The sequence below is a fragment of the Marmota marmota genome, unplaced genomic scaffold (genome assembly GCF_001458135.2).
Source record: "Marmota marmota marmota unplaced genomic scaffold, marMar, whole genome shotgun sequence".
NCBI classification, from domain to species: domain Eukaryota; kingdom Metazoa; phylum Chordata; class Mammalia; order Rodentia; family Sciuridae; genus Marmota; species Marmota marmota.
The window spans coordinates 44721836-44749448 of NW_026000229.1; the positions used below are offsets into that span (position 1 = coordinate 44721836).

General features: G+C 37.1%; 1 protein-coding gene across 5 annotated transcripts in view; it reads right to left on the minus strand.

The window, feature by feature from the left end:
* Slc12a6 (solute carrier family 12 member 6) overlaps positions 1-27574 on the minus strand; it is a 94975-nt gene extending 67401 nt beyond the window's left edge. For 2 of the 5 annotated variants that reach the window (XM_048793310.1, XM_048793309.1), the window contains exons 1-2: positions 26407-27574; positions 26021-26301 (exon numbers count right to left, since the gene is read on the minus strand). In XM_048793310.1, coding sequence (XP_048649267.1) covers positions 26021-26301; positions 26407-26513 — 388 coding nt within the window. In that variant the 5' untranslated portion in view covers positions 26514-27574. Of the gene's footprint in view, positions 1-7486; positions 7749-26020 lie in introns of those variants that run through there. The other 3 variants (XM_048793311.1, XM_015480862.2, XM_015480863.2) reach the window with 3 other exon arrangements.
* Positions 27575-27613: the final 39 nt, after the last annotated feature.

Consider the following 27613-nt stretch of genomic DNA (forward strand, 5'->3'; position numbering starts at 1 on the left):
AAAAAAAAAAAAAAAAAAAAGAAAGAAAAAAAGAAAAAGAAAAGAAAAAACAAAAAACCTCAAAAAAAAACAATGGTAGCTAGTAGTATTATAACTTAAATTTGACAACATGTTCATGTAAAACTGTTTCCTTTTTCAACATGGCAAAAACAAGAAATGATACATTCCTCAGAGTTTACCAGTTAATAATCAATTTCTTAATCCACGCCATATAGCCAAATTCTATCTGAAATCTGAAAATCTTTTAAATATTTTACAATATGCTAAAGTTATATATTTTACACTCCTAAATATTAAGTATAGAAAATAAAAGTAACTAGCAATTAAGCAACACGTACAGTGTATGAAGGGGTGTTGTTTAGTTTTTGTTTTTGGTACTGGGGATTGAACTCAGGGGCTCTCTCCCACTGAGCTACACCTCAGCTTTTTATTTTTAGACAGAGTCTCACTAAATTGCTGAGGCTGGCCTTGGACTGCTCAGTCTCCCAAATTGCTGGGATTATAGGCATATACAACACCCAGTTTGTATGCTTTTTTTTTAAAAAAAAATTATAGAATTCAGTCAATTTCAATCTGGCAAATCTCTTTGTGGGGCAAAAGCAGCATATCCTACATACAGGGTTGGTGTGCTAAGCAAGAAAAATTCTGGGAGAAATTCTAATTAACTGGTGAAAATAGTGTTGAAATACAAAATGAAAATGTTCAAGACTATCAGAATACATGACAAATAAGAGTTACAATCTACACGGTTGTAAGATGTAAAGAACTGAAAGATTACATCCATGCACATGCCTGCCTGTAATCCCAGTGACACAGGAGGTGACAAAGGAGGATCCCAAGTGCAAGGCCAGCCTCAGCAACTTAGCAAGGACCTAAGCAACTTAGAACCTGTCACAACAGAATAAATAGAAAGGGTTGAGGATGTAACTCAGCGGTAAAGTGTCCCTGGGTTCAATCCTTAGTACTACCCCCACTTCTGCCTGCCCCCCGCAAAAGAACTAAAAGGAAACAAACTAAATTGTGTATTCTTGTATTAAGGTCTTACATACAGTAAAAATCATGGTGAAAAGAATTGGGATGAGGCTGGAGTTGTGGCTCAACGGTAGAGTGCTTGCCTAGCATGTGCGAGGCCCTGGGTACGATCCTCAGCACCACATAAAAATAAATAAAATAAAGGTATTGTGTCCAACTACAACTAAAAAAAAATTAAAAAAAAAGAACTGGGATGATATTTTAGGGAGATGTTAAGTCTTTCTGGCAATGCTTCCTTTCCTACTGAGGTATGGAAAGGAAGATAGAAAAATATGCCTCACTCAGCAGGTTTAAGGATAAACTCAGATTTTAAAACATGAAGATATATGTTTGTTAGATGGATTGGGAAAAGGCCCACACAAATAATTAAAAAAACAAACAGCTGGGCATGGAGGTGCACTGAGTCAGGAGGATCATGAGTTCAAAGCCCATAGCAGAAACTAGTAAGACCCTGTCTCTAAATAAAAATATAAAAAATGGCTGGGAATGTGGCTCAGTGAGCGGCCCTAGGTTCAATCCCTGGTACCAAAACAAACAAACAAACAAAAAAGGCTTTTATTTTTAATTCTTGAGATGTGGTCTTCCTATATTGTCCAGGCTGGCTTTGGAACACTTGGAGTAATTCTCCTGCCTCAGTCTCCTGAGAAGTTGTGACTACAGGCACGTACTAGTATGCCTGGCTATAAAAGGCTTTAAAATCCTCACTATAGAAAATAGTTATATTTACACAGAGAAAAATCTCTTTTAGTTTTCTATCTCAATGTTAGTCAATAAAAGAAGGTAGTCAAATATTCTTTTTAGAATGTAAGATTTCATGGGTAATGAGCAGAATTAATGTTTAGCTAACAACTTATATTAGTAATACAATTTGAACTTTATTACTTCATTTGACAAATTGCTCTCATACTGTTTGTACTGCTGGTGAGTTAATGTTTGTAGCTGCTGTTCAATACCAATGTAGGTCCACTTCTGAAAATGTCCTCAGAACTATTCTAAGGTCCAGTATTGTGGCGTACGCCTGTGATCACAGAAGCTCAGGAAGCTGAGGCAGGAGGATCGTAGGTTTGAAGCCAGCTTCAGCAACTTAGTGAGGCTGTAAGCAACCTAGTAAGATACTGTCTCAAAATAAAAAGGGCTGGGGATGTGACTCTTTTACCTTGGGTTCATTTTTAATAAATACCCTGTTTGGGAGGTATTTATTAAAATGATACAAGGGTGTCTTTTAGAGTCAAAGAACACACAAAGGGTAAAAAAGAAAAATAAATAAATAAATACCCTTTTTGAAGGGAAAGGAAAAGAGAAATCTTCCAATCTATGTCCAATGAAGGCAATCCAACAGTATGAATCTGCCTAATCCACAGACACTACAAGTTGGGTTTTGTTTTTTTTTTTTGGCACTAGGGATTGAACCCAAGCGCATTTACCCACTGAGTCAGAACGCCAGTCCTCCTTTTTTTTTTTTTGGTTACCAGGAATTGAACTCAGAGGCACTTGGCCACATCCCTAGCCCTATTTTGTATTTTATTTAGAGACAGGGTCTCACTGAATTGCTTAGCACCTCTTTTGCTGAGGCTGGCTTTGAACTCATGATTCTCCTGCCTCAGCCTCCCAACCCCAGTCCTTTGTTTTATTTTGAGACAGGGTCTCACTAAATTGCTTTGGGCCTCCCTAAATTGCTGAGGCTGGCTTTGAACTTGCCATCTTCTTGCCTCAGCATCCGAAGCTGCTAGGATCACAGGCATGTGCCATCATGCTTGGCCAATAAGAAGATTTGAGGAGGAAGGAGATGTCTGGAGCAATTATTTCATAAAAATACTTACACAAATTTAAATAAATACTTTAATAAAAGAATAACTAAGTGTAGGGCTGGGGGTGTGGCTCAGTGGTAGAGCTCTTGCCTAGCATGTGTGAGGCACTTGGGTTCTATCTTCAGCACCACATAAAAACAAATAAATAAAGGGATTATGTCCATCTACAACTAAAAATAAAAAATAAAAAAGAAGAATAAGTGTAGCATTCACATCTGATTAAGTAAATTCAGTAAACAATAAAACTGTTCTATTGGTCCTTTAAAAATTAGTTTTGATAATACTTATCAAATCCTGTGGCCCTTCCACATTAAGATACACAGTAACTTTCTCTCTCCCTTTTTTTGTAGTGGGATTAAACGTAGGGGTGCTTTATCACTGAGATACATCCCCAGTCTTTTTTTATTTTTTGAGACAGGGTCTTGCTAAATTGCCAAGGCTGGCCTTGAACTTGTGATCCTCCTGCCTCAGCCTCCTGATAATTGTTTTTTAATGACATATAAACTTGTGCTAATGTTTTGAATTTTATGATGCTGAGCATGTTCTGCACTGGTGCCAACGTCTAATACAATTATATATTTACAAATATACCTGCTACACAGTGAAAAGTATTAATTTAGTCCATATGGATCATGGACCCCTTTTGAAATTGCAACTTAGACACTCTTAAATAAGTGTTTAGACTTTTAAGAATCTAACTCATATCTGAACATGTTTATAAACCTCTTGATTTCTAACATATTATAGAAACCACCAGCAATTAAAAAATACTCAAGTTCTACTCACTGTTGGCTACTGTTATTAGAGAACACACAGCAGTATCTGGTATGCTGCAAGCTTTTAAGATGGCTTAAACTTGAAAAATTTGGTCCATTAGCTTTATCTGATGGAAGTGAATTTGCTACCTAGTTCACTTTGTGTCAAGAGCTAAAACTGTGAAGTTAACTTTCTCTTATTGCTGGGTAATAACTGAAAATAAAAGATTCATGTTAAAAAAAAATTAGGCTTTTCCTGAGGCAAATCACTTACTATTGTCAACAGTCTCGGTTTTTAAATCTCTAAAAAGGCAATAACCATGTGAAGTCCCAGAGAGTTTGGATAACACTTCACTAAATACCCTCAATTTATGCCCCCCCCCTTTTTTGATACTGGGGAGTGAATCCAAGGGAGCTTAACTACTGAACCACATCCCCAGACCTTTTTTACATTTTATTTAGAGACAGGGTCTCAGTTACTTAGAGCCTTGCTAAATTGCTGAAGCTGGCTTTAAACTGGTGATCCTCCTGCCTCAGCCTCCAGAGCCACTGGGATTACAAGTGTGCCCCACTACGCCCAGCCCCTTCATCTCTTTACCACATGCCCAATGTGCTATCTATAGCTTGGAATGTGGCTCAGTGGTATTTGCATGAGGCTCTGGTTCAATCCTTAGTACCTGAAAACAGTAACAACCACAACCAATATGCTAACCACCCTAAATATTTGTTCCCCACAAGTGCATCATCCTTCTTGAATATCTTCAAATTGTTCCTATTATCTGTCATCTTCTTTTCCATGTCTCCAAGAATCAGTGATGTCCCCTCCTGAGACACCTGTTCCAGGATCCCCACCATGCCATTTATTATTCTTTCCATCATCTGCTATCCAAACCTGTTTTTTTTTTTTTTTTTTAAGTGAACCACTAATCACACTGTATAAATAATGGGTAGTTCTTATTTTTTGAATGCTAGGTCACACGTGTCTCTCTCTCTCTCTCTCTCTCTCTCTCACACACACACACACACACACACACACACACGGTATCCTATGCCCTCCTTATAACCACTTTGTAAAATAGGTACTGTTATTCCCTTGGTTTTATCAATGAGGAAAGAAGTTGTTAAATAGCTTGCTGAAAGTCACTCAAGTACTAATTATTACAAATTAACATTACTACCAATTAGTAATAATTAGTATGACTGGGATTCACAGCCTGGTCTCTGACTCCAATGCCATTCTGCTGCATTTGGTGTGGAACTTGAAACTTCTTACACCTTTGTAGCCTTAGGAAAAAGAGCCCAAACAGCTGACACCACATTTGGTGAATAAAAAAGGCAGAGAATATGTCTATCCACTGATTTGCTTACTATGTTGCTAAGAACCTGGAAATACAAAATCGATATTATAAGATCTCTGTCCTCAAGGAATTTATAATCAATCAGTCTGTTGGGGAGACAGAAACAAGTAAACAGATACTGAAATACAGTGTGTGGTAAATGCTATTTTTATGGATAGGTTGCTGAGAAAACAGAACAGGGAGGAAGAAAACAAGAAAAATGTTATGGAAATCTGAATTTTTCCTTTTTCTTTTAAAGCCCCAATTAAGCAGGGTTCTACTATATTGACTTTCTATTGTAGTTTGTATGGCAAGGATTATGTAGTTTAAAAAATTAGATTACCTCTGTGTTTGTATTTCTATTTTATCTAAAATTATTCACTAGTCTAATTCAAATACATATATTTTAAAAACCCGCTTAAAAGGATGATATGCTTTTAAATATGTTCCATTTATACCATTATATGTATTTTTCTCTCCACAGAGAAGGAAAAACAAAGGAAAATAAAACTACTGCTTACATAACTGGCCAGAGTTAGAAGTACTTGCAACAAAACCACAATGAAGGTAGGATTTTTTTTTTTTTTTTTAAACTCAGGAGGGGTCAAAAAAGGGCCAAAAAACAAAACAAAAAATCCTGACCCTTTATTCCTACGTTGAAAAAGGAAGAAACGACTTTTAGACTTTCCCCTCTCTCCTTCCAATTTAACCCTACAATTAAGGTAATTTAGATAATATATTCCTAGCAGTTGTTCACTTGCCAAACAATAGTTTATTCAAGTGGTGACTTTCTGGGGCTGTTATGGAAAACAACAAATGAAAATCCTTATAAAATTCAAATTAGATTATATCTGTGACTTATTTCTTGTTCAAAGCAATTACTATGGAAGAAAATAAGTTAAGCCTAATAATGGCACTTTCTTAAAGTTGGGTACTCTCAAACTTTTATGGCTTTCCTAGGTGGTTGTTCGTAGAGTAAAGCTCTGTTCTAATCTGAAGAGAGTTACATTTCTCCAAACATAATGGGACTAATAAAGACGAAAATAAAAGAGTAGAGGTGGTAGAGAAAGGAAATAGAAGTTTGCATTTGTGAAATTAATGAAGATGACAATAAAGACAAAGTTCTAAAGGGAATAAAATCTAAGCAATTAAGAAAGTTCATCTTGAAATACACACAGGCCCGAGAGAAAGAATTATCTAACTTTTTTGAGTTGAAGTTGTAGAGAATCAGGTTCAAGTTCAAAGTAGGTTAAACTTGTTTTCAGCTTCTTATCATCCTGACTATTCAGCAAAATGAAAATAACCTAGTGGACAAAGAATTTACATAAAACCTTTTTATTTTCTCCTAATAAATTTTCTCTATCAGGAAAAAGTATATAAAAGGAACATTTTTTTTTTAACTAGTCACCATCTTAAATAAGTTAAAGATTCTTTTTTTTTTTTTTTAAAGAGAGAGTGAGAGAGAGGGGGAGAGAGAGAGAGAATTTTTTTTAATATTTATTTTTTAGTATTTGGCAGACACAACATTTTTGTATGTGTTGCTGAGGATCGAACCCCGGGGCCGCACGCATGCCAGGCGAGCGCGCTACCGCTTGAGCCACATCCCCAGCCCAAGTTAAAGATTCTTTAAAATTCTCTAAAGCTTGGCAAGAAGCTGAGATAATCAACAGCTGTTTACAGCAAGGAACTGCAGTGTGTTACTTGCTATAGAAAAAAGTTAGAATCATGGCATCACAGAATTAAAGGGAATTTTGTGAGTTTCCCTTAGACTTTATTCACATACTAGAGAAGTTGCTGACAATTTACAGATTTAAAAAATAAGGGGCTTCAAACTATGGCTATATTTGATACCATAATATTAACTTCAGATTTTAATTGCATGCTTAAGACTCCAAAACCACAATTCCCCTGGAAAGTATAACTGTTACCATTTAGAGAAAATAATAGGGATAAGTACCTTCATCAAGTAACTTTATTAAACAGTGATGCTATGCTCAGCTACCATAATGACCATCTATTGTACTTTTCTTTCATTAAAAATTTCTTAAGAGTATTCACTACTGAATTACCGTTTATCTTGTAAACTGAGGCAAAATTTTAAGTAACTATAGAAGTCACAAAGTCCACATTACAAAATTAGTGAACCATGCTCCCTCTTTATATAATATTCTGTAAACTGCTAAATTTAAATGTTGTCACTCATTGGGTTTAGAGTATTTTCTGGATATAACCTTAACTGTGTAAGTAAAAAGTAATTCTACATTGATTTTTACTGTGCTCATTTGTTTGAAAACTCTTTTCATAAGCTGCCATGATTCAATTTCACCTGTTTGTAACGAACACAGAACTCATTGTGGGTGAAAACAAACCAGTGTGTGAAAAACGTAAAAGAAGTTATCAGATATACAAAGGAGTGAAACAATTGAGGAAAAATACTTCAACCACAACACTTTTTCTCAATCCATAAGCGGGCATTTCAATTTTGATATCTTAGTGACTATATTTTCTCACAAAATCTTCAGAGATTCCAAAAACTCCGAAACCGAGGACTCACCTGGATCATCTGAATCCCGAATCCGGGCTTTTATTTCTGTTAAACTGGGCTCTTGGGAGACGGAAGCCGCTGCCCCCTCCTCTGGATCCTCTACTTTAGTCACAGTAAAGTGTGGCATCGTTATAGTTCGAAATGCTTCGCTTTCTGTGTTTAAACTTCCTCGCAGTCCGCTCTGCCTGCCTGCGCTTTCCACCTTTCACACTGAGCACTGCCTACGGGAGACAGTGGCTGGGAATCGGGAAGTACTCGGCGCTCACGTGACCTGCAGCCGCGAGGGAGTGAGGCTCTAGAAGACACGCCTTCCTCAGTGTTTATCATTCACTTAAGAGGATTAAGCACTCCACCCCTTACGTATTGTTATTACCCTAAAGAACCCCAAGAACTGTTCAGGCTGGTTTTCCAGAGCCGCCAAAAGCTGGAGATGGCAGAATTTATGAATTGTTGTCAACTGTGTGCTACCGGCACCTTCCTTCACTTAAAGCACTGCCATACCTGTGTGCACATCAGGATCTCAACCTCTGCCCTCATATTTCACATGAAAGACTGGGGAACAGTTCATTTCACAAACAAACTGTATCGACTTAGAAACAAAAAATGGACTATTTGTTAGGCTTTTGTTGTTGCTTTATTTCAAAGCTCATACAAATCATTTTTTTTTTCCTTCAGGGGGAAACATTTAGCAAATATTTAATGACACCTACATATTTTATATATCGTTCAAGATGCTGCAATGTATACATCCAAGAAGAAATATTAATTTTCCTAAAATACAAGTTTGTTTAAAAGAGCAAACTATATTTAAAGGGAAGAGTTCAGAACTTTGTTTTGTACAGGAAGCTTAAATATGTTTAAAAGAAAAAACAAAATCCAAAGAAATCCTTCTGAGTAAGAAGTATACAGCTCCTTCAGCATATACCTAAAATAACATACTTAACGCTTGGGTCTAGTTCATCGGTTAACTGTATCAAGTTCTCAGTTGATGACTTTAACTACAGGAGTATGAGGCCAACCTCTTCACTCAGCCAGGGAAATCAGTAAATTGAGCCCTGTGTTAATTTCCATGTTGATGATGTAACACAAAGGCTTTGTTAGGAATGCCTTCCACCTGACATGTAAAACTATGCTGAATTTATTTAACAGTGAAGGAATGACAGTTTGTAATCCTCAAAGAGATGCCACTTCTAAGACAAGAGGAACCCGATATTGTCAAAGTCCTACTTTGTTCTCTGCATTGCACTAGAAACTTTACACCATGATTGCATTTAGCCAAGAAACTTGCCCAAAGTCACAGAGCTTGTAAATGGTGAAGCCCAACTTCAAAATCTCCAACGCCCTTGTGGTATGCAACCTGGAAAGTTTAAAAGAAAGCTCATATACATTTACCTAAATTTTATTTCCTGTGTTCCTAATAGCACTGATTTGTAATCTTGGCTGCACACTGGGATTATGTGGGGGAGCTTTTAAAAATACTAATGCTGAGCTGGGTGTGGGTGCATGCCTATGATCCCAGAGACTTGGGTGACCGAAGCAGGAGGATCGCAAATTTGAGGTCAGCCTGGGCAACTTAGTAAACCCCTGTCTCAAAATAAGAATTTTAAAAAAGGATGGAGATGTAGCTTGGTGGTAGAATGCTTGCTTAGCATGTAGGAAGTCCTGGGTTCATTTCTCAGTATCACAAACAACAACAACAACAAGACAAGTGTGATGCCTGGGTTCCATCTTCCCTTCTCAGATTTTCTAACTTGTTTTGGAACACAACCTGAGTGAAAAGACTTTTTAAAAATTCCTTCAGGGGCTGGGATGTGGCTCAAGCGGTAGCGCGCTCGTCTGGCATGCGTGCGGCCCGGGTTCGATCCTCAGCACCACATACAAACAAAGATGTTGTGTCTGCCAAATACTAAAAAATAAATATTAAAAAATTCTCTCTCTCTCTCTACCTCTATCTCTCTCACTCTCTCTTTAAAAAAAAAAAAAAAAAAAAAATTCCTTCAGATGGTTCTTATATGCAACCACTATAGAATTACTATCATACAGGAAAGAGGTAACTTTAAAAAATTTTTTTTTTAGTTGTAGATGGACACAATACTTTTATTTTTATGTGGTGCTGAGCATCAAGCCTAGTGCCTCACACTTGCGAAGAAAGTGCTCTACCACTGAACCACAACCTCAGCCCCTCAGGTAACTATTTCTATTTTTTGAAAGAGATTAAGTGAGGATTGGATAGTGTACTTTGGTGATTCTTCCATATTTACAACTCAGTTACTCTACTAATTTATTTGAAGGAACTTAAGAGAACAACCAAACTGTAGATAATTTCAATAGTATATTCTGGATTCCAGTTTGTTAATACTTTACAACCAACAGATATTTCCAGTTGGATCTTGCCTTTCATACTTATTTTATAAAGAGGATCAAACTGTGGCTAATCTTCTATATTTGATAGAAAACAAAGACTTGTGTTCATAAATCTGTGTATGGCTTGTGTGTATAAGTCTATATACAAATATTATTCTGTCACCCTTCCCCTCTTAAAAAAAATTCTCAAGCTAAACAACCAGGATGTGACAAATTTCTGTTAATGTATTTTAGGAGTAACTTATTTACCAACTTGATGCTTTGATACCACATTGGTCAGCAATTTAATAACAGTTCTTACCATGCACTGTAAATAAAAGTGCAAGGGCATAGAAAATTGAAGGCAAAGTTAAAGTAATATAGAAAAAGCTGGAGGTGGGAGAAGTAGTACAGAAAAAGTTGAGGTGTGTATAATATATATGGGGAGTAACTAGATAAAGGTGGCAGGATGTAAGAAATAGATATTTAAAGTACAATATTCTGTTATGATAAGATACCACTACACCCCAAAACGGTTAAACATAAATAAGGCTAACACCACCAAATATGGCAAGAATATGACACAAAATGAACTTTTGGGGAGTGTGAAACTGTTAAACCACTATGGAAAAAGGTCCAACACTTTTCCCTACAAGTCAGCAATTCCACTCCTAATTATTTACTCCTAAAAAGGAAAAGATATTCCCACAAAAGGACTTGTACAAAAATGTTCATACCAGATAAAATAAGAAAAAAAATGTTCATATCACACTCCCAAACTAGAAACAATTCAGGTGTATATCTGTGAGAGAACAGATACACAGTGATACAGTCAAACAAAGGATTACTATTGAGCAGTAACAAGGAATGAACTACTGACAATGCAACCACAGGATGAATCTCAAAAACATGCTAAGTAAAAGAAACTTCAACCAGAAAAGTATATCATGTGTGAATCCACTGTTATGAGGTTTTGGAACAGGCCAAAGTAAACGATGATGCAAAAAATCAGGAAATGGTTGCCTCTGGGGGGATGGAGGCAGAATTTAACTGGAACCAGACATAAGAGGACTCCTGGAGTGACAGTAAATTCTACATCTTGATAGGGTTTAGGGTTTCACAGGTGCATGCATTTGTCAAACTCAGCCATTATTCACTTAGAATTTTGCACTGCATGGTATAAGAAGTTTACCTCAAAAGAAAACAAGTTGCAAGCAAATTCTGAGTTCTAATAAATAATATGCATTTTGAAGTACTTGGGGGAAATGAACTGATACCTGCAATTTACACTGAAATACATATAATAGGATATATGGATAGATATGTGAAAGGACAAATATAATAAAATGTTAATGATCAGCCAGGCTCAGTGGTGCACGCCTGTAATCCCAGCAGCACTGGTAGGCTGAGGCAGGAGTACCTCAAGTTCAAGGCCAGCCTCAGCAATTTAGCCAGACCCTGTCTTAAAATTAAAAATGGGCTGGGGATGTTGCCAAGTGATAAAGCACCCCTAGGGTCAATCACCAGTACCAAAAAATAAATACTAAAGATAGAACTGGGTGATGAGTGTATGAATGTTCACTATAAACTTTATGTTTGAAGTCATATAAAATGTTGAAAAAAATGCAATGAACTGACTCCACTATGAAAATGAATAAGCAAGTTATAGATTGGAATAAAATATTCACAAAACATATTTGATAAAAGAATTGTATGTAAAACATACAAAAATCCCTTATGACTTAATCATAAAAAACACAAAATGGGTAATGGTTTTAAATAGACAATTGTTAAAGGAAGAGATACAAATGGCTTATAAGCACTTGAAAAGGTGCTCAACATCACTGACCATCAGGAAAATACAAATTAAAACCTACAATATAAAGACTATTGGCAAAGATGTAGAACAAACCTTATAGGGGAAATAAAATAGCAGAACCACTTTGGAAAAAATTCTGTCTTTTTTAAAAACAAATCTAAAACATACATCTACCCTATGACCTAGTCCTTCCTCTTGATATTTTTAACCAAGAGAAAGAAAAGCATAAGTCTACCGAAAACATTCAAACAAGTATTTATATAGCAACTTTATTTATTATAGCCCAAACAGGAACTAGCCTAAGTCTCTAACAATATAGGATAAACAACTATAGTATATTCAGACAATTGACTCAACAAACAAAAACTACAGAAACAATCAACATCATCAATGACTCTTAAAACATTATGCATTATAAATTATATATTACATTCTTCATGTGCATACTACAATGGTTAGTGGTGAAATATCCTAATGTCTCCAACTTAACTTTGAAATGCTTCAAAAATAGATTAATGGAGAGATAAATATGGAATAAAACACATAGAAAACTGTTAATTGAAGCAGATAGGAGATAAAAATTAATGAATTTACAAAACAATTCTTTCAAATTTTCTGCACATTTGAAAACTTCCATAATAAAATGTTGGAAAAAAATACTATAAAAATGAAATTCTTTGAAACCTAAAGATCTTCAGGCCTCAGTATAAAGAAAGGCACTTCAGGGTCAAATTCCATTTCACATAAAAGTTAGGAAGCTGCACAAATCTTTTCTTATACTTTGAGTTTAAAGTCTTGAATTGAAGTGAGTCATCACACAGGTTTAAAATATTTACGCTGTCACATTAAAAAATGTTTTTTTTTTTTTTAAATACTGGAAATTGAACCCAGTGGTACTCTATGACTGAGCCATATGCCCAACCTTTTTTATTTTTTATTTATTTATTTTGGGTACCAGGGATTGAACTCAGGCACTTGGCCACTGAGCCACATCCCCAGACCTATTTTGTATTTTATTTAGAGACAGGGTCTCACTGAGTTGCTTAGCACCTCCCCATTGCTGAGGCTGGCTTTGAACTCGAAATCCTCCTGTCTCAGCCTCCTGAGCCGCTGGGATTACAGGTATGTGCCACTTTGCCCAGCTACCCTTTTTATTTTAAGACAGAGTCTTGCTAAATTGCCCAGACTGGTCTTGAACCTGTGATCCTCTTGCCTCAGCCTCCTATGTAGCTGGGATTACAGGAGTGATCCAACACAACTCATTAAATATATGGTGTTTTAAAATACTAAGGCATAAAGAAAGGCCAGAACAGGGCAAAAGGGTTTAATATATTAGACCAAATAGTATACACATTTATTTTGCTAACTAGTTTCAATAAATTTGTGATAACCAGTATTGTTTTATTCAACCCATTTAATTAAAAATAAAGACAAGTTAAATAGAGTAAAAAAGATTGAAACAAGGGTAAGTCAGTGAAAATTTATTTTCAATATAATAATTAGCTACTTTTTTTGGGAGGCGGTACTAGGGATTGAACACGGGGGCACTTAACCACTAACCATGTCCCCAACCCTTTCTATTTTTTATTTTGATACAGGGTCTCCCTAAATTGCTGAAGTTGGTCTTCAACTTATGAGCCTCCTACCCCACCCTCCTGAACCCCTGGGATTATAAGCATGGGCCATCATGCCCAGCTCTGTTAAATTTTTACACATTGTTATTCTTTATCCTGAGAAATCACTCAGGTTCAGACCAAACCCTATGCATTTTTTCCTCTTATTCTTGGAAACTGAGAACTATTACTATACAACTGAAAGCTAAAAAAATAATCTAGAACCATATAATCTTTTTTAAAAATTTTTTTAATTTTTTGGTACTGTCCCTTAAACCCAGGGACACTTTACCACTGAGCTACATCTCCAGCCCTCTTTATTTTTTGACACAGGGTCTCACTAAATTGCTTAGGACCTCAGGCCTGGCCTCAAACTTGCAATCCTCCTGCTTTAGGCTCCCGACTTGCTAGGATTATAGGCATGCACCACTGCACCTGGCTAGAACCATATAATCTTATTGCTGAAATGGTTCTTAAAAATTACCCAGTAACTGGGCTGCTGATGTAGCGAAGTGGTAGAGCACTTGCCTAGCACATGTGAGGCACTGGGTTTGATCCTCAGTACCAAATAAAAATAAATAAAGGTATTGTGTCCATCTACAACAACAAAAATTTTAAAAATTATCCAATAACTATTCACAATGAATCCCTGATGCAAGAAAACTTCTGTAATAAGTGAGTACTAAGCAAAACACCTGGAAATAAAAGCTACATGTATTTAGAAAATATGAGTTGTGACAGACATTGTTCTGTTCATTCTTGAGAATATCCTATATGATGTTGAAGCTGGGCACAGTGGCACAAGACTGCGATCTCAGTGTCTTGGGAGGCTAAAGCAGGAGGAGGGCAAATTTGAGGCCAGCCTCAGCAACTTAGCAAGACTCTGTCTCAAAAGGAAAAATAAAAAGTGCTGGGAATGTAGCTTAGTGGTTAAGTGCCTCTGGGTTCAATCCCTGGTACCAAAACAAACAAACAAACAAAAAAAGGGGGGGGGTCTAATGTTAAAAATTTTGTTAATATGTAATAGCATTCATTATAAAAATAAACATGGAATTAAATTTTACCAAAGGTATCAGGATATTATTTTAAAAATGGACAAGTATATAAAACCAGGACTATAAGTACAATACACTATAAGCAAAGAAAGAAAAATAAGGAAAAAAAAAGATTTACGGATGTTTGGGTCAAAACATAACTCTTCATTAACTTTAGGACAGAAACAATGTAACTAAATCACTAGTTGTCCTTGTAACTCAGTACTAATACTCTGCCCTAGGCATTTGCACATCATTTGTATAAATGACAACGAAATATACATCTTTAGCCAGATTTCTTTTGAGAAACAAAGAACCAGAGTTTACCAGGGAACATGTCACCATCTTTTCCTTTAAATTTTTCCTCTAATGCTTCGAATGCCAGGCAAAATAATAGCAAACATGTCCTCAGAGTATAACAATTACATTTTTTTCTTAGAATGGCTTTTTATTTTTTAATTCATTTTTTAAAAAATAAATGACAGTGGAATGCGTTACAATTCATATTACACATATAAAGCACAATTTTTCATATCTCTGGTTGTATATAAAAATTGTATTTGTTTTAATGCTGCTTCTCTGCTATACAACTGTAGTTGAATAACTGAGTTCAATAAGATTAACCACTAAGAAAAAACATACTATTAGAATCACACTTGCCCAGTCTCAAATCATTACTCTTTGATATATTACTTTTACAACCTTGGGCAGGTTACTTAACTGTTGACTGTTTTCTCCTGGATAGAAAAATTTCAACTTAGTACAGAAAATAATGACTTGTAGGGCTGGGGGCATAGCCTGGTGGCAAAGCACTTGCCCAGTATGTGTGAGGTCCCAGGTGTAAACCAACAGTGCAAAAACAAACAAAATAAGATATTGACTTGCATTCAAGTGGACAAGTATCAAAATTGATGATTTTTCAAGATGGGGGAAAAATTAACTTCCTCTACTAGGGAGGAATTATTTTTTTTTAAATTTCCTACTGATTCTTAAATTTTTTATTTGGAATGTAGCACACTGCTAAACTAGGAAAAAATTTATCAACCCAGCATAATCTTTTGAATGCTTCCTGGTATAATTAGCTAATTGTGAAAATAAGTATTATTTTTGTCTGGAAAAAAAAATAGGAACTCAAAAGAGTGTAGCACAGAGGTGTAGCATTTGCCTAATAATGTGTGTGAAGCCTTAGGATCAATGCCCAGTACCGCAAAAAAAAAAAAAAAAAAAAAAAAAAAAAAGTTTAAATATAGCTAATGCAAATGAGCTCAAAATAAAATAAAGGGAAATTTTAAATTGGATTCAATTTCTCATAGCTCCTCAAAGTGAAAATGTACAAACGTATTCAAGAGTTTTTACTTATTATTTGGGCATGTGCACCTGTAATCCCAGTGCGAGTCCAGTTGATGCAGAAGGATGGAGTTCAAGGTCAACTTCAACAACTTAGTGAGGCTCTATCTTAACACTTAAAAATGTTGATATAGGGATGTAGCTCAGTGGTTAAGTATCCCTGGGTTCAATCTCTGGTACCAGAAAGACAAAACAAAAACAAAAGCTTTGATTAGTACTTAGTGTGTGTTTTGTAGANAGAAAAAAAAAAAAAAAAAAAGAGAGAGAAAGAAAAAGAGAAAGAGAGAAAGAAAGAAAGAGAGAGAGAGAGAGAGAGAGAGAGAGAGAGAGAGAGAGTGTTTTTACTTATTAGTGTTTTTTCTCTTTTTCATAAACTAGTAATATGAATAATGAGTAGTCTTACCTCAGAGTGAAAAATAGACCTGTCAAAATGGGAGACACTCAAGTACCATTTAGCCAAAAACTAAAGGTACATACCAAAACTTAACAAAAACTGCCACTGATTACTTTACCAAGTGAGTATGGATGCTATCAGCTGAATTTCTGAAGACCAGTAGAAACAACAAGGAACTAAAGGCAGTGATGCACACAGGTAATCCCAGGGACTCTGGAGGTTGTGAGGCAGGAGGATTATAAATTTGAGGCCAGCCTCAGCAATTTAGCAAGGACCTAGATAACTCAGTGAGACCCTGTCTCAAAATAAAAAGTAAAAAGGGCTGGGGACTTAGCTCAGTGGTAGAGTGCTTTTGGTTCAATCTCCTGTACCAAAACCAAACCAAACCAAATAAAAACCTAACAACAATGACAAAAAAACAGTAACCAGGACTAGCAATGCAGTAATAAAAATGCAAACCAAAAGGTGCCACTGATTAATTTAACAAGGAAACTGAAGACTGAAACCAGCTAGCTCTGGGCTAAAATGACAGGAATATTTAAATAAGGGAGGGGGGCTAAATTAGGATTGAAACCTAAATACACCTACCATATATTAATACATTTTTTGCTTTGTTTCTATGCTTTTCAACTACAAAAGCTTCCATCTTTAGTTAAGATGTCTATGGTAACAAAACTTCAGGTTTTACATAGCTTCTCAGACTAATTTATTTAGATTATTGACGTGCTTCTGAAATCCTGTGAACTGTAGGTTTTTCCACTAATTTGAGTAATTAAAAAAAATTCTTCAGCTGAGTGTGACAGCACATTCCTTTAAACCCAGCAACTTAGGAGGCTGAAGCAAGAGGATCACAAATTTCAGGCCAGCATGGGCGATTTAGCAAGATACTGTCTCAAAAAAGCTCGGTAGTTCAACCCAGTGCCACCTTGCCCCCATAAATAAATAAGAAATAAATTCTTGGGCTGGGGATGTGGCTCAAGCAGTAGCGCGCTCGCCTGGCATGCGCGGGACGCTGGGTTGGATCCTCAGCACCACACACAAATAAAATGAAGATGTTGTGTCTGCCGAAAACTGAAAAATAAATGTTAAAAACTTCTCTCTCTCTCTTAAAAAAAAAAAAAAGAAAGAAAGAAAGAAAGAAAGAAAGAAAGAAATTCTTCAAAAGTAAAATGTGGGTCTGGGGATGTCTCAGTGGTAGTACTGCTTCCCTAGCATGCCTGAGACCATAGATTTTATCCCCAGCTCTCTAGCTCTGTCAAAATAAATAAATAAATAAATAAATATTAAAAAATAGTAAAATGTACCTGAGTATGTACACCTTAGAGCTAAGCAAATATTAAAATATTTTCGTTTAATCAACCATTGAACTTCTGCAGTTAGCCAAAGTGCTGTGTTTATATATCTGTATGTGCTGTACATTTTACAATTTTGTGTTCATACCTTCAAATATAATTGCTGAGATTCTACAAAACACACACTAAGTACTAATCAAAGCTTTTGTTTTTGTTTTGTCTTTCTGGTACCAGAGATTGAACCCAGGGATACTTAACCACTGAGCTACATCCCCAGCCTGTTTTTTATATATTTTATTTAGAGAAAGTGTTTCAATGTGTTGCTTAGGGTAGCTTTGAACTTGGGATTATCCTGCCTCAGCCTCCTGATCCACTGGGATTACAGGTGTGCACCATCACACCTGCCTTAATAAAATTTTAATAGAGATTATGTTCTTCTTTTTCCATTTATATGTAATTTATAAAATGTAATTAAAATGATATTTTTAACAGTCACAAAACAAAATGCTTTCATAATTCCTACAATATAGTTCTCCAAACTTTCAAACCTACTGTAAGAAACACAAATTACCAAAGACTTAAACACATATAATTTGCATTATTCTTAAACAATAAACCCACCAGATACAGCTGTGCACAAAGGCAGTGGCCAAAAGGGAGGAAGACTGAAATTCAGCTTGCCCTTTTCCAGTGAAGCAATGAGCTTAAAGTTCTTGGCAATCCAGAGGTATTTATTAGGCCCAAAGGGCAAAAGGAGAAACAGACAGGATGCAAAAGTTTAGAGCAAAATATTCTCCTCATAGAGCTGGAGATATAGCTCAGTTGGAAGACTGCTTGCCTTTCATGTGCAAGGCCCTGGGTTCAATCCCTAGTACCACACACAAAAAAAATAATAATAATATTGTCTTCATAGATCATGACAAGTTGCCTTAAACTTCAGCATTAGAAGCATTCCCCTTGGAGTCAGGCATGGTGGCGCCTGCCTGAAATTCCAGCAACTTGAGAAACCGAGGCAGGAGGATGGTAAATTCAAAGCCAGTCTCAGCAATTTAGCAATTGCAAGCCTCAGCCTTTGGAGTGGCTGGGATTACAGGTATGTACATCATGCCTGGCCTTAAAGTTTTTATTATAGACATTTTCAAACAAAATAAAAATTGAGAAAATAGTAAAAGCTTTTACTCCATTTCAACAAATTATAAATATTCGCTCATCTTATTTTGTCTGTCTATCCCCAACTTTTTTGAGGGGATGGGAAGTGAAGGAGCCAGAGGAAAGGCAGCTGGAGTATATTTTATTTTACATGTAAAGACTTAATATGTATCTGTACAGGTGAGGGCTTTACATTACCACAGTGTCATAAACCTAAGAAAATGAACAATAATTCCTTAATATTATTTAATACCATGTATATATTTACACTTCTTAAACTCAAATGTCTTTTTTTTTTTTTGAGTATCAGGTATTGAACTCAGGGGCACTCAACCACTGAGCCACATCTCTAGCCCTATTCTGTATTTTATTTGGAGGTAGGATTTCACTGAGTTGCTTGGCGCCTTGCTACTCACAATCCTCCTGCCTCAGCCTCCTGAGCTACTGGGATCATAGGCATGCACTACTGTGCCTGGCTCCAAAAATGTCTTTTTTAAAAGTTGTTGTCCATTCACACAAGGATCCAAAACAAATCCACACACTGCATTTGGTTGATGGCCTCTTTTTATCTGTAATAGTATTCTCTCTCTTCTCATCACATCTTCCACCCCATGCCACTTACTTGTTGAAAAATCTAGTTATTTAATAAAATCTCCCAATTTCTGGATTTGGTTGATTGATTCCTGAGGTGTAAAGTAGTATTAGTATATTACAAATCTCTTTTGGGAGTAAGCTGTACCCAATTTAACTTTACAATCAGTCAATTCATCAATTATAGTCCATCCATCCCCTCCCTGTGGGCTGTCTTGAGAACTCTGTCGGCTTCCTGGTATGGGATCAATGTATTAACAAGGACATTCTTGCCTGGTGGCACATTCCTGTAATCCCAGAGGCTCAGGGGGCTGAGGCAAGAGTTCACAAATTTGAAGCCAGCCTCAGCAATTTAGTGAGGCTCTAAGCATCTTTGTGAAACCCTGTCTCAAAAATAAAAAGAGCTGGGGATGTGGTTCAGTGGTTAAGCACCCTTGGGTTCAATCCCTGGTACCAAAAAAAAAAAACAACCCACAAACCCAAAGAAGACATTTTTGTTTTCATTTTTTGCAGTACTGGAGATTGAACTTGGGTGCTTTTCTCACTGAGCTACATCCCTAGCCCTTCTTATTTATGGCCCCCCCAATCTGTTGAGATTGGCCTCAAACTTTTGATCCTCCTGCCTCTCAGCCTTACAAACCCTTGGGATTACAGTCATGCATCACTGTGCCCAGCAAAGACAGACATTCTTTAAGCAAAAAGAGGCACTATGCATGTTATATGCCATATGGATATGTCACAATGAAACCTCTTGATTTGTACAATTAATTTGTGCCAATAATTACAATTGCAAAATCTTTGTAAAAATAAAAAAGTATAATCACTGGCTATCAAGTATAGAGAAGAGTAAGAAAAAATTTGTGGAATATAACTAAAATGTTTTGGATAAATGATACTGAAAAACTCCCCCTACCCTTATTTTTAAATCAGAGGATGCTATCAGTTAAGCTAAGGTACCAAATAAATGTGTTTTTATAAAGCTACATATCTTACACAATGTAACAGTTCAATATTAGAGAGCCAAAACATAAATAGCATTAAAAATACAATATAAAAAGTATGTTTAAGAAAAGCGCAGTAGTCACCAGTGATTGGCAATATAAAATATTCACTTATTTTGGTTTGGGACAAAAAAGAATACTAAAAACTTAGAAGTTCATTTGAAAAGTATATTTTATAAAAGTGGTTGGTATTTTGAGATCATGTTCTTATGAAAAGCAAAATACATAGCTTTTCAAGTTTCTTAGTCAAACAATCTGCTTTAACTCTAGCATGAGAGGGTAAGACTTACTGATAACATTATAGAATAGGTAGATCAATAGAACAGGCTAAACTTTCATGTGTAACGTCATGGCTATGAGGGCAGATATTCTGTTAAGACCTACCTACATTTAAAGAAAAAAGCCTGCTGTAAACTAACCAACGGGGGAATTTCTGCTCATCCTTCAAAGCCCAATTCAGCTGGAAAAGTTTTTCCTATGCATGTAGCATTAATCACTCTTCCATTTTAAGCTGTGGACAACACTGACTTCATTCAATTCATTTGAAGAGATTAAAAAAAAAAAAAAACTGATGAGGACTGGGGTTGTGGCTCAGTGGCAGAGTGCTTGCCTCATAAGTATGAGGCACTGGGTTTGATCCTCAGCACCACATAAAGAATAAATAAATAAAATAAAGGTATTGTGTCCATCTACAACTAAAAAAATATTTTAAAAAACTGATGAAAGTAAATCAGAATCTATGAGGATGGCACCAGAATAGAGGGTTTTTTTAAAAAAGCTCTCTAGAAGCCAGGTGTAGTATGGGTATACTTCTGTAACCACAGCTACTCGAGAGGCTGAGGCAGTAAGATCACGAATTTGAGGCCAACCTCAGCAACTTAGTGAGACCCTGGATCAAAAAATAAAAGAGGGGCTGGGGTGGTGGCTCAGTGGTAGAGTGCTCGCCTAGCATGCATGAGGCACTGGGTTCAATCCTTGGTGCCACATAAAAACAAACTAATGTATCCACCTAAAACTAACGATAAATAAATATTTAAAAAATAAAAAATAAAAGAAACAGATTATTCCACCTGGATCTGGTGGCACATGCCTGTAATCACAGCATCTTAGGAGGCTGAGGCAGGAAGATCACAAGTTCAAAGTCAGCCTTGGCAACTTATCGAGGCCCTAAGCAACTCAGTGAGACTCGGTGAGTTGAATACAAAAAGGGCTGGGGATGTGACTCAGTGGTTGAGTGCCCCTGAGTTCAATGCCTGGCACTGCCCCCCCCCCCCAAAGATTATTCCAATAAAAAGCTCTCTACATTATTTCTATATACAGCCTGATGAAACATCTACTCTGCTGTCATACACACCTTTAATTTGCCTTTAACACAGTGTATTTTTGTCTCTTTTTTGTTTGGAAGCTCCTCAACTCAACATTTACTGAATATAAATTATGCGGGGCACCACACATTATACTAGGTGCAAATAAATAATTCCATGTCCCAGTCCTTAAAACCTTACAGTTTGGTTGAGAAAGATAATCTGAAAATAATAACAACAAAGTGAAGTGATAATAGGTACTATAGTGTCTCAGGGACACTAAGACTCAATTTATTCTTTCTGGGTATGGCATTGAATCAGAACTTATAGAAGGGACTTACAGAAATATTTTTGCATCTCTAAAATCCCTCAAAAATACTTGGTAAGGGCCATCTGCAAAGGTGGCATATTTAGATCTCCTTGACTCATCTGGCTTTTATTTCTATCCATTTCAAGACTCTACTCCCAAGTCTGCTTACTAGATCATGTTAACATAGGAAATGCTCTACCTCAAACTGTTCACTCTAATATTCAACCCATGACCACAATATTTAATCTTTTTACATTTTTCACCATAATTTTACCTCATCAAATCCTCCACTTTATCTCAGTTCATTTTCATTTATTGTATTTTTGCATATTTCTATTGTTGTAATTATCCAGCATTCATTATTATATAAAAATGTGTCTGCTTTTTCTATTAGATATAACTTTCTTTAGAACAAATAGATTTTCTTTCTCAGTCCTGCATCCTTAACATCCAGCACAGTGCCTGACCCAGAAATACTCAATAAATGTTTAGTGAAGGAAAAGAGTGTTCTGGTCATTTTTGCCACTACATTATGAGCTCCCCAAGACAGAAACTGTATTACCTGCATACTACCTATAATTCACACCAGAGTGCCTCACACACATCAAAAGCTCAGGTAGTATTTATTGAATTAGGGCCTTTATAAGATTTTAAATGTTCCCTGATTTTCAGTATTATTACTTTAACAATAATTTAAGTTAACCACATGGTTATTAAGCAAATGTAAAAAGTTTATCACAAGAGATAGAAAGGCAAAATAATTTATGAAAGAGCACTATGTAAAGTCAGGAGGCCTGGGGGCTGAAGGTGTAGCTTAGTGGTAGAGTGCTTGCTTAGCATCCATGAGGTGCTGGGTTCCATTCCCAGCAAAACACACATGCAGTTAGGAGGCCTGTACTTCAACTTTACCTTTGCTACTAACCATGTGATGTTCAAATAACCATCTCTGAAAGTCTTAATTTTCTTCTATATTAAAAAAAAAGGGTTGATCAGAATTAAGAGTCTAGATCATCATCTCCAACTTGCTAAAAAACCTGTTATACAAGTAAAATATACAATATAAAAATTGAGCCAGGCTAGGCACAGTGGTACACACCTGTAATTCCTAAGACTCAGGAGGCTGAGGCAGGAGGATCACAAATTCAAAACCAGCTCAGTAACTTAGTGAGACCCTAAGCAACTTAGTGAAACCCTGTCTCAAAAACAAAAAATAAAAAGGGCTGGGGATGTGATTCAGTTGTTAAGTGCCTATGGGTTCAATCTCTGGTACAAAAAAAAAAAAAAAAAATTGAGCTGGGTGTGGTGGCACAGACCTATAATCCCAGCAACTTGGGAGGCAGTGGCAGGAGGATAAGTTCAAAGCCAGCCTCAGCAACTTAGCGAGACCCTAAGTAATATAGTGAGACTCTGTCTCAAAATAAAGATAATAAATAAAAAAGGGCTGGTGGCTCAGTGGTTAAGTGCACCAGGGTTTAATTCCTGGTGTGTACACACACAGGCACATATAAAAATTGTACATGCCTTTGTGAATTGTTTAGGTTAAAAAAAAATTCCACTTTCAACTCTGTGTTCATAACTCATTTCCCAGAGAATCCACTCTCAAGTGTATCTCTAAGGCATTCTTTATGCATAAGCTAATGCAGTACTGCATCAAGATTCTTGATTATACCAAGTGGACAGGTCTATAAACTCTCATAGAAACTTGCCAAAATGAAAGAAAAACTATAAATTCTTTGATTATCTATTCAGAAGGACAAGAGTAGAAAATTAAAACAAAGTATTTAAAATTTTATGTGTCACACTGTATTTATGTAATATGTAAATAAAAGGCATATAATGAGAAAACAAACTAAAGGATGTTTGATCCAGTGGTAGAGCACTTGCTTAGAATGCTCAAGGCCCTTGAGCACCACCAAAAGAAAGAAAGAAAAAACAAAAGATGAAAGAAAAACAAAAGACAAGAAAAAGATTCCAGATATAAAGTTCCTTTACAGGAAGAAATGTAGAAGGCATGGGAACTGTGGGTAAAGGAGAATCATATTGATGTTACAACCACCAGATAATACAAAAAGAGCCATAAAATTCACAAATTGTAAATAAAATAGCAAACACACGTTTTAAAAACACAGAGCTTAAGGTTAGAACCAATTGTACAAAAGGAGGTAGCTGTTTTCCTATACTAAATTCAGTCCAGAGACAAATATGGATTAACATTAGGTCCTCAAGTCTCTTGATAACAGCATCCTCTGAAGATCTACATCTAAATCTAACCAGACAAAAGTGAAATAATTATATTTCCAACCAGCTGCCTCTAATAGTGGTGAAAATATATCACAAGATGATAGTTATCCTGATAATTTTTTAAACTTTAATTTCTGTACCCACATAAACAACATAGATTTCATCTAGACAGGTCCCCAGTTTTACCTGAAGAGTGTAAGACTAAACTGCTCTAGACTGCAAGGAATGCTTAAAAGATAACAGGAGCCTGGAGAAGGATCCTCTTCTGTATGTCTAACACATTATTCAAAGAGTCCACTTTTTAAAAAAAGAGTAAAAATACAATTCTATAACATGTAAATTACAAGTCTAACAACATTCAACCATAAATTACCTAATGATAATTATGATATAAACAATTAACACTGTTATAGTCTCTACTTGGTCTTTACCTGGTCTTTTTATCCTGATATGATGAATAAAAACTAAAAGTACAATTTAGAATTATTTGGAGAGAGAGAGGAAATGATAAATTATTTTTTATTCCATAATATAATTTTAACACAGTGTACATATAATTGGGTAAGGTTTGTCAAGAAGTTGAAGAGAGTTAAGTCCAGGAATCAACCTGTAGTATTTTCATGAGTGGGCTGGGGTTGTGGCTCAGTGGTAGAGTGCTTGCCTACCATGTGTGAGGCACTGGGTTTGATTCTCAGACACAGCATATAAGTAAATGAATAAAATAAAGGTCTATCAAAATCTAAAAAAAAAAAAAAAGAAATGAGTGAATTCTAGAACTACAAGCTTTACCAAATCTACCTTATTTTTAGAAATTAGACACACATACAGAATTAAGGAACTAAACTCATTCTGGTTTCCTGAACTCTTTAGGTTAGGAGGAACAATATTTTCTGACACCAGAAAATGTTATGTCACCCTTACTTTCATAAGTCAGTGGCTGAAGGTATGGTTTTCAAATTTGAGTAGAATATCCTTTTGTTTTGTTTTTTTGTTTGTTTACTTTTGGGTACCAGGGATTGAATTCAGGGGCACTTAACCACTGAGCCACATCCCTAGCCTTTTTTGTTTTTCATTTTGAGACAGGGTCTCCCTAAATTTCTTAGGGCCTTGAGAAACTGCTGAGGCTGGCTTTGAACTCGCAATCCTCCTGCCTCTGCCTCCAGAATTGCTGGGATTATAGGCATATGCTACCTTGCTTGTCCAGTCTTCAATTCTTAAGGGAAAAATCTATTACTAGAAAGATTATGTTACAATACAATATAAAACTGAGTATAATAGCAGTGTAGCAGTTTCAACTTATTTACTTTGGAGTCTGAAAAGTGTTATGATCACTCCATTCCCACTAAATCAAATGAAAATTTCCAAGTTAGCTGACAGGCTGGTTTAAGAAGCTAAAATTTTGCAATGGTCAACATGACCCAGAGGTAGATTGTGTGCTACTTTCTGACTACAAAGACTCAATTCAGTACTCAGGACATTTCATCTCAAGCTCAAAGTGACAAAAATCAAGTGGGAATCTAAAAGCCTCCTTAGAACTTCTTCATTTGGCAGTGACAGGACATCAGATATTTTCACTACTGCCCTGAGTGACCTTAGCTACTTGAACCACTGTCTGTATAAAAACATAAGTTTGAAAAAAGGAATTTTGTGATGCCCATATTAAATTTTTGAAAGAAAGCCACTAAGATATGATCAATAATTACTCCTTGTAATTGACCTTAAAAGCAGACTATAAGAGTTAAAGCCTCAAAGCTGGCAAGAAAGCACATCTCCAAATCATTAAATTTTACCCTTTAGGATTTTCTTGTGAAAAACAATTCGTTTTCACCAAAATAACCATTTCAATTCTAAGGAGGCGAAAATGATGAAGTCAAAATATGCATTTACTTTCTTTCTTGCCACACACCTTCCCATATAATAAATTACTACCGCATTGACCCATTATGGTAACCATTATTCCAAAGGGCCATAAGCATCACAAAAAGAGGAGCCATCATTGGTTCCTAATGATTACAGTAAAATGGGAAAATGCCCTCCCAGTAGATGGTCATCCTGCATAAATAACCCCATAATAAAAGTATCCTGTTCTCTGAGTTTCTACTTACCCTCCGAAACGTCCTGGGGGTTAGAAGTCCGATCACTAGCAGGATCCAGGGCAACAGTTGCCAGTGAAGTGGTGGCCCCAGACATCTCACTCATGGGCTCACTACGGCTTGTTTCAGGCACACTCTCCCGGGAGCTAAATCTTACTCGAGAACTAGACCGAGAGCTGAGATCCGGGCTGGTATCTGACAAACCTGGAATGTCATCAATCTTTGTTGGTGTCACCATGAACCGAACTGAAGCCATTTTGGTGGTGGTTTCTGGAGGATGCATTTTTCTTTTCCTTTTTAACAAAGAATAAGGAAAAACCTCACAAAAATCTTCCTCCCACACTAGCTACTTTTGATTGCAAAAAGTAGAAAACTTAAAAAAAAAAAAACCCAATTACCTTGATTCACATCCCACAAAAAGCCCCAAATAAGAATCCCACGCAGAATTCGAGCTTAGAAAGTGCACTACCAACAGCTGAAAATATTTTTTGAGAAACAAAAACATAAAAAACAATGTCAATCTTGTGTAACTTTGCTCCTTCAGAATGAAGAGCTTCCTAGCTATCTCCTCTGGTTCAGAGCTGAGGGCTCAGTGCCATGGTCTCACAGCTGCAGGTGAGGCCTTCTATACCCCTCAACCCTGGGCTTCTCTAGAGCTAGTTAGTCTTTTATCTGGTGAGTGTTCCACAGTCCTAGCTGAGCAAAGTGCGTGCAGGCCCACCCTAATCAGGAGAATACAGCTTGGATCAGATTGAGAAAAGGTGTGCACCCGGCCACCTGTTGTGTATCAGGTGAATACCCCCCAGGTCTGGCTGGGAGGAGGTGTGTGAAGAGCCACCCGACGTTTTTTAAGTCGATAATCCACTTGGGTCTGGTGGAAGAGGTGCGCATGCATAACGGGGAAAATAACCCACACACTGTATGGAGAAGAATGAGGAGAGAAGGGTAAGAGAACAAGATGCAGGGCAGAGCGGATTCCTGCCTCCAAGAGGTTGCGGGGGTGGCACGCCCGCTCTTCTTCAGAAGAGAGGTCCTTGGGATCTGTAGGAGGCAAACTAATCAAGACACCTCGGACAGTAGTTCGGGGTCGTGGCAGATCGTTGCTAGTCCGCTGAGCCCACAGTCAGCTCCCTGGGTCTCTGCTGCGTGACAAGACGCGCCACCCCTTGGCCGCGAGACGCTTTCTCGACCCCGGCGCAGGTCAGCCCAGTCTTCCTTGGGTCCTACCCCGACAAGACGGCCACGCAAAGTGGCCCTGACTGGGCAGGAAGGGGCGGCAGGGCTGAGCAAGACGAGGTCGCAGGTGCGGGCTCCAGCGCCAGCTGATGCGGGTGCGCGCGCAGCTGTTGTTTACTAGCCGGTAACTGTTTCGGAGCCGTGGTGCTTAGGAAGGCTCGGGCTGCGGATAGGGCGCCCCCTCCACGTCCAGACGCCAGCGTGGCTGTTACGTGACCTCGCCGCCCCCCGCCCCGGGCCCGGCGGGCTGTGCCCGCGCCGCCGCAGCCCTCCTTTTCCCTCCCCGCTCGTTCCTCATTCGAGGTTAACCGTCCGGAGAAGCCAGGGGAGCAGTTGGAGGGCGGCACCGTCCCGCGGGCTCCTGGAGCC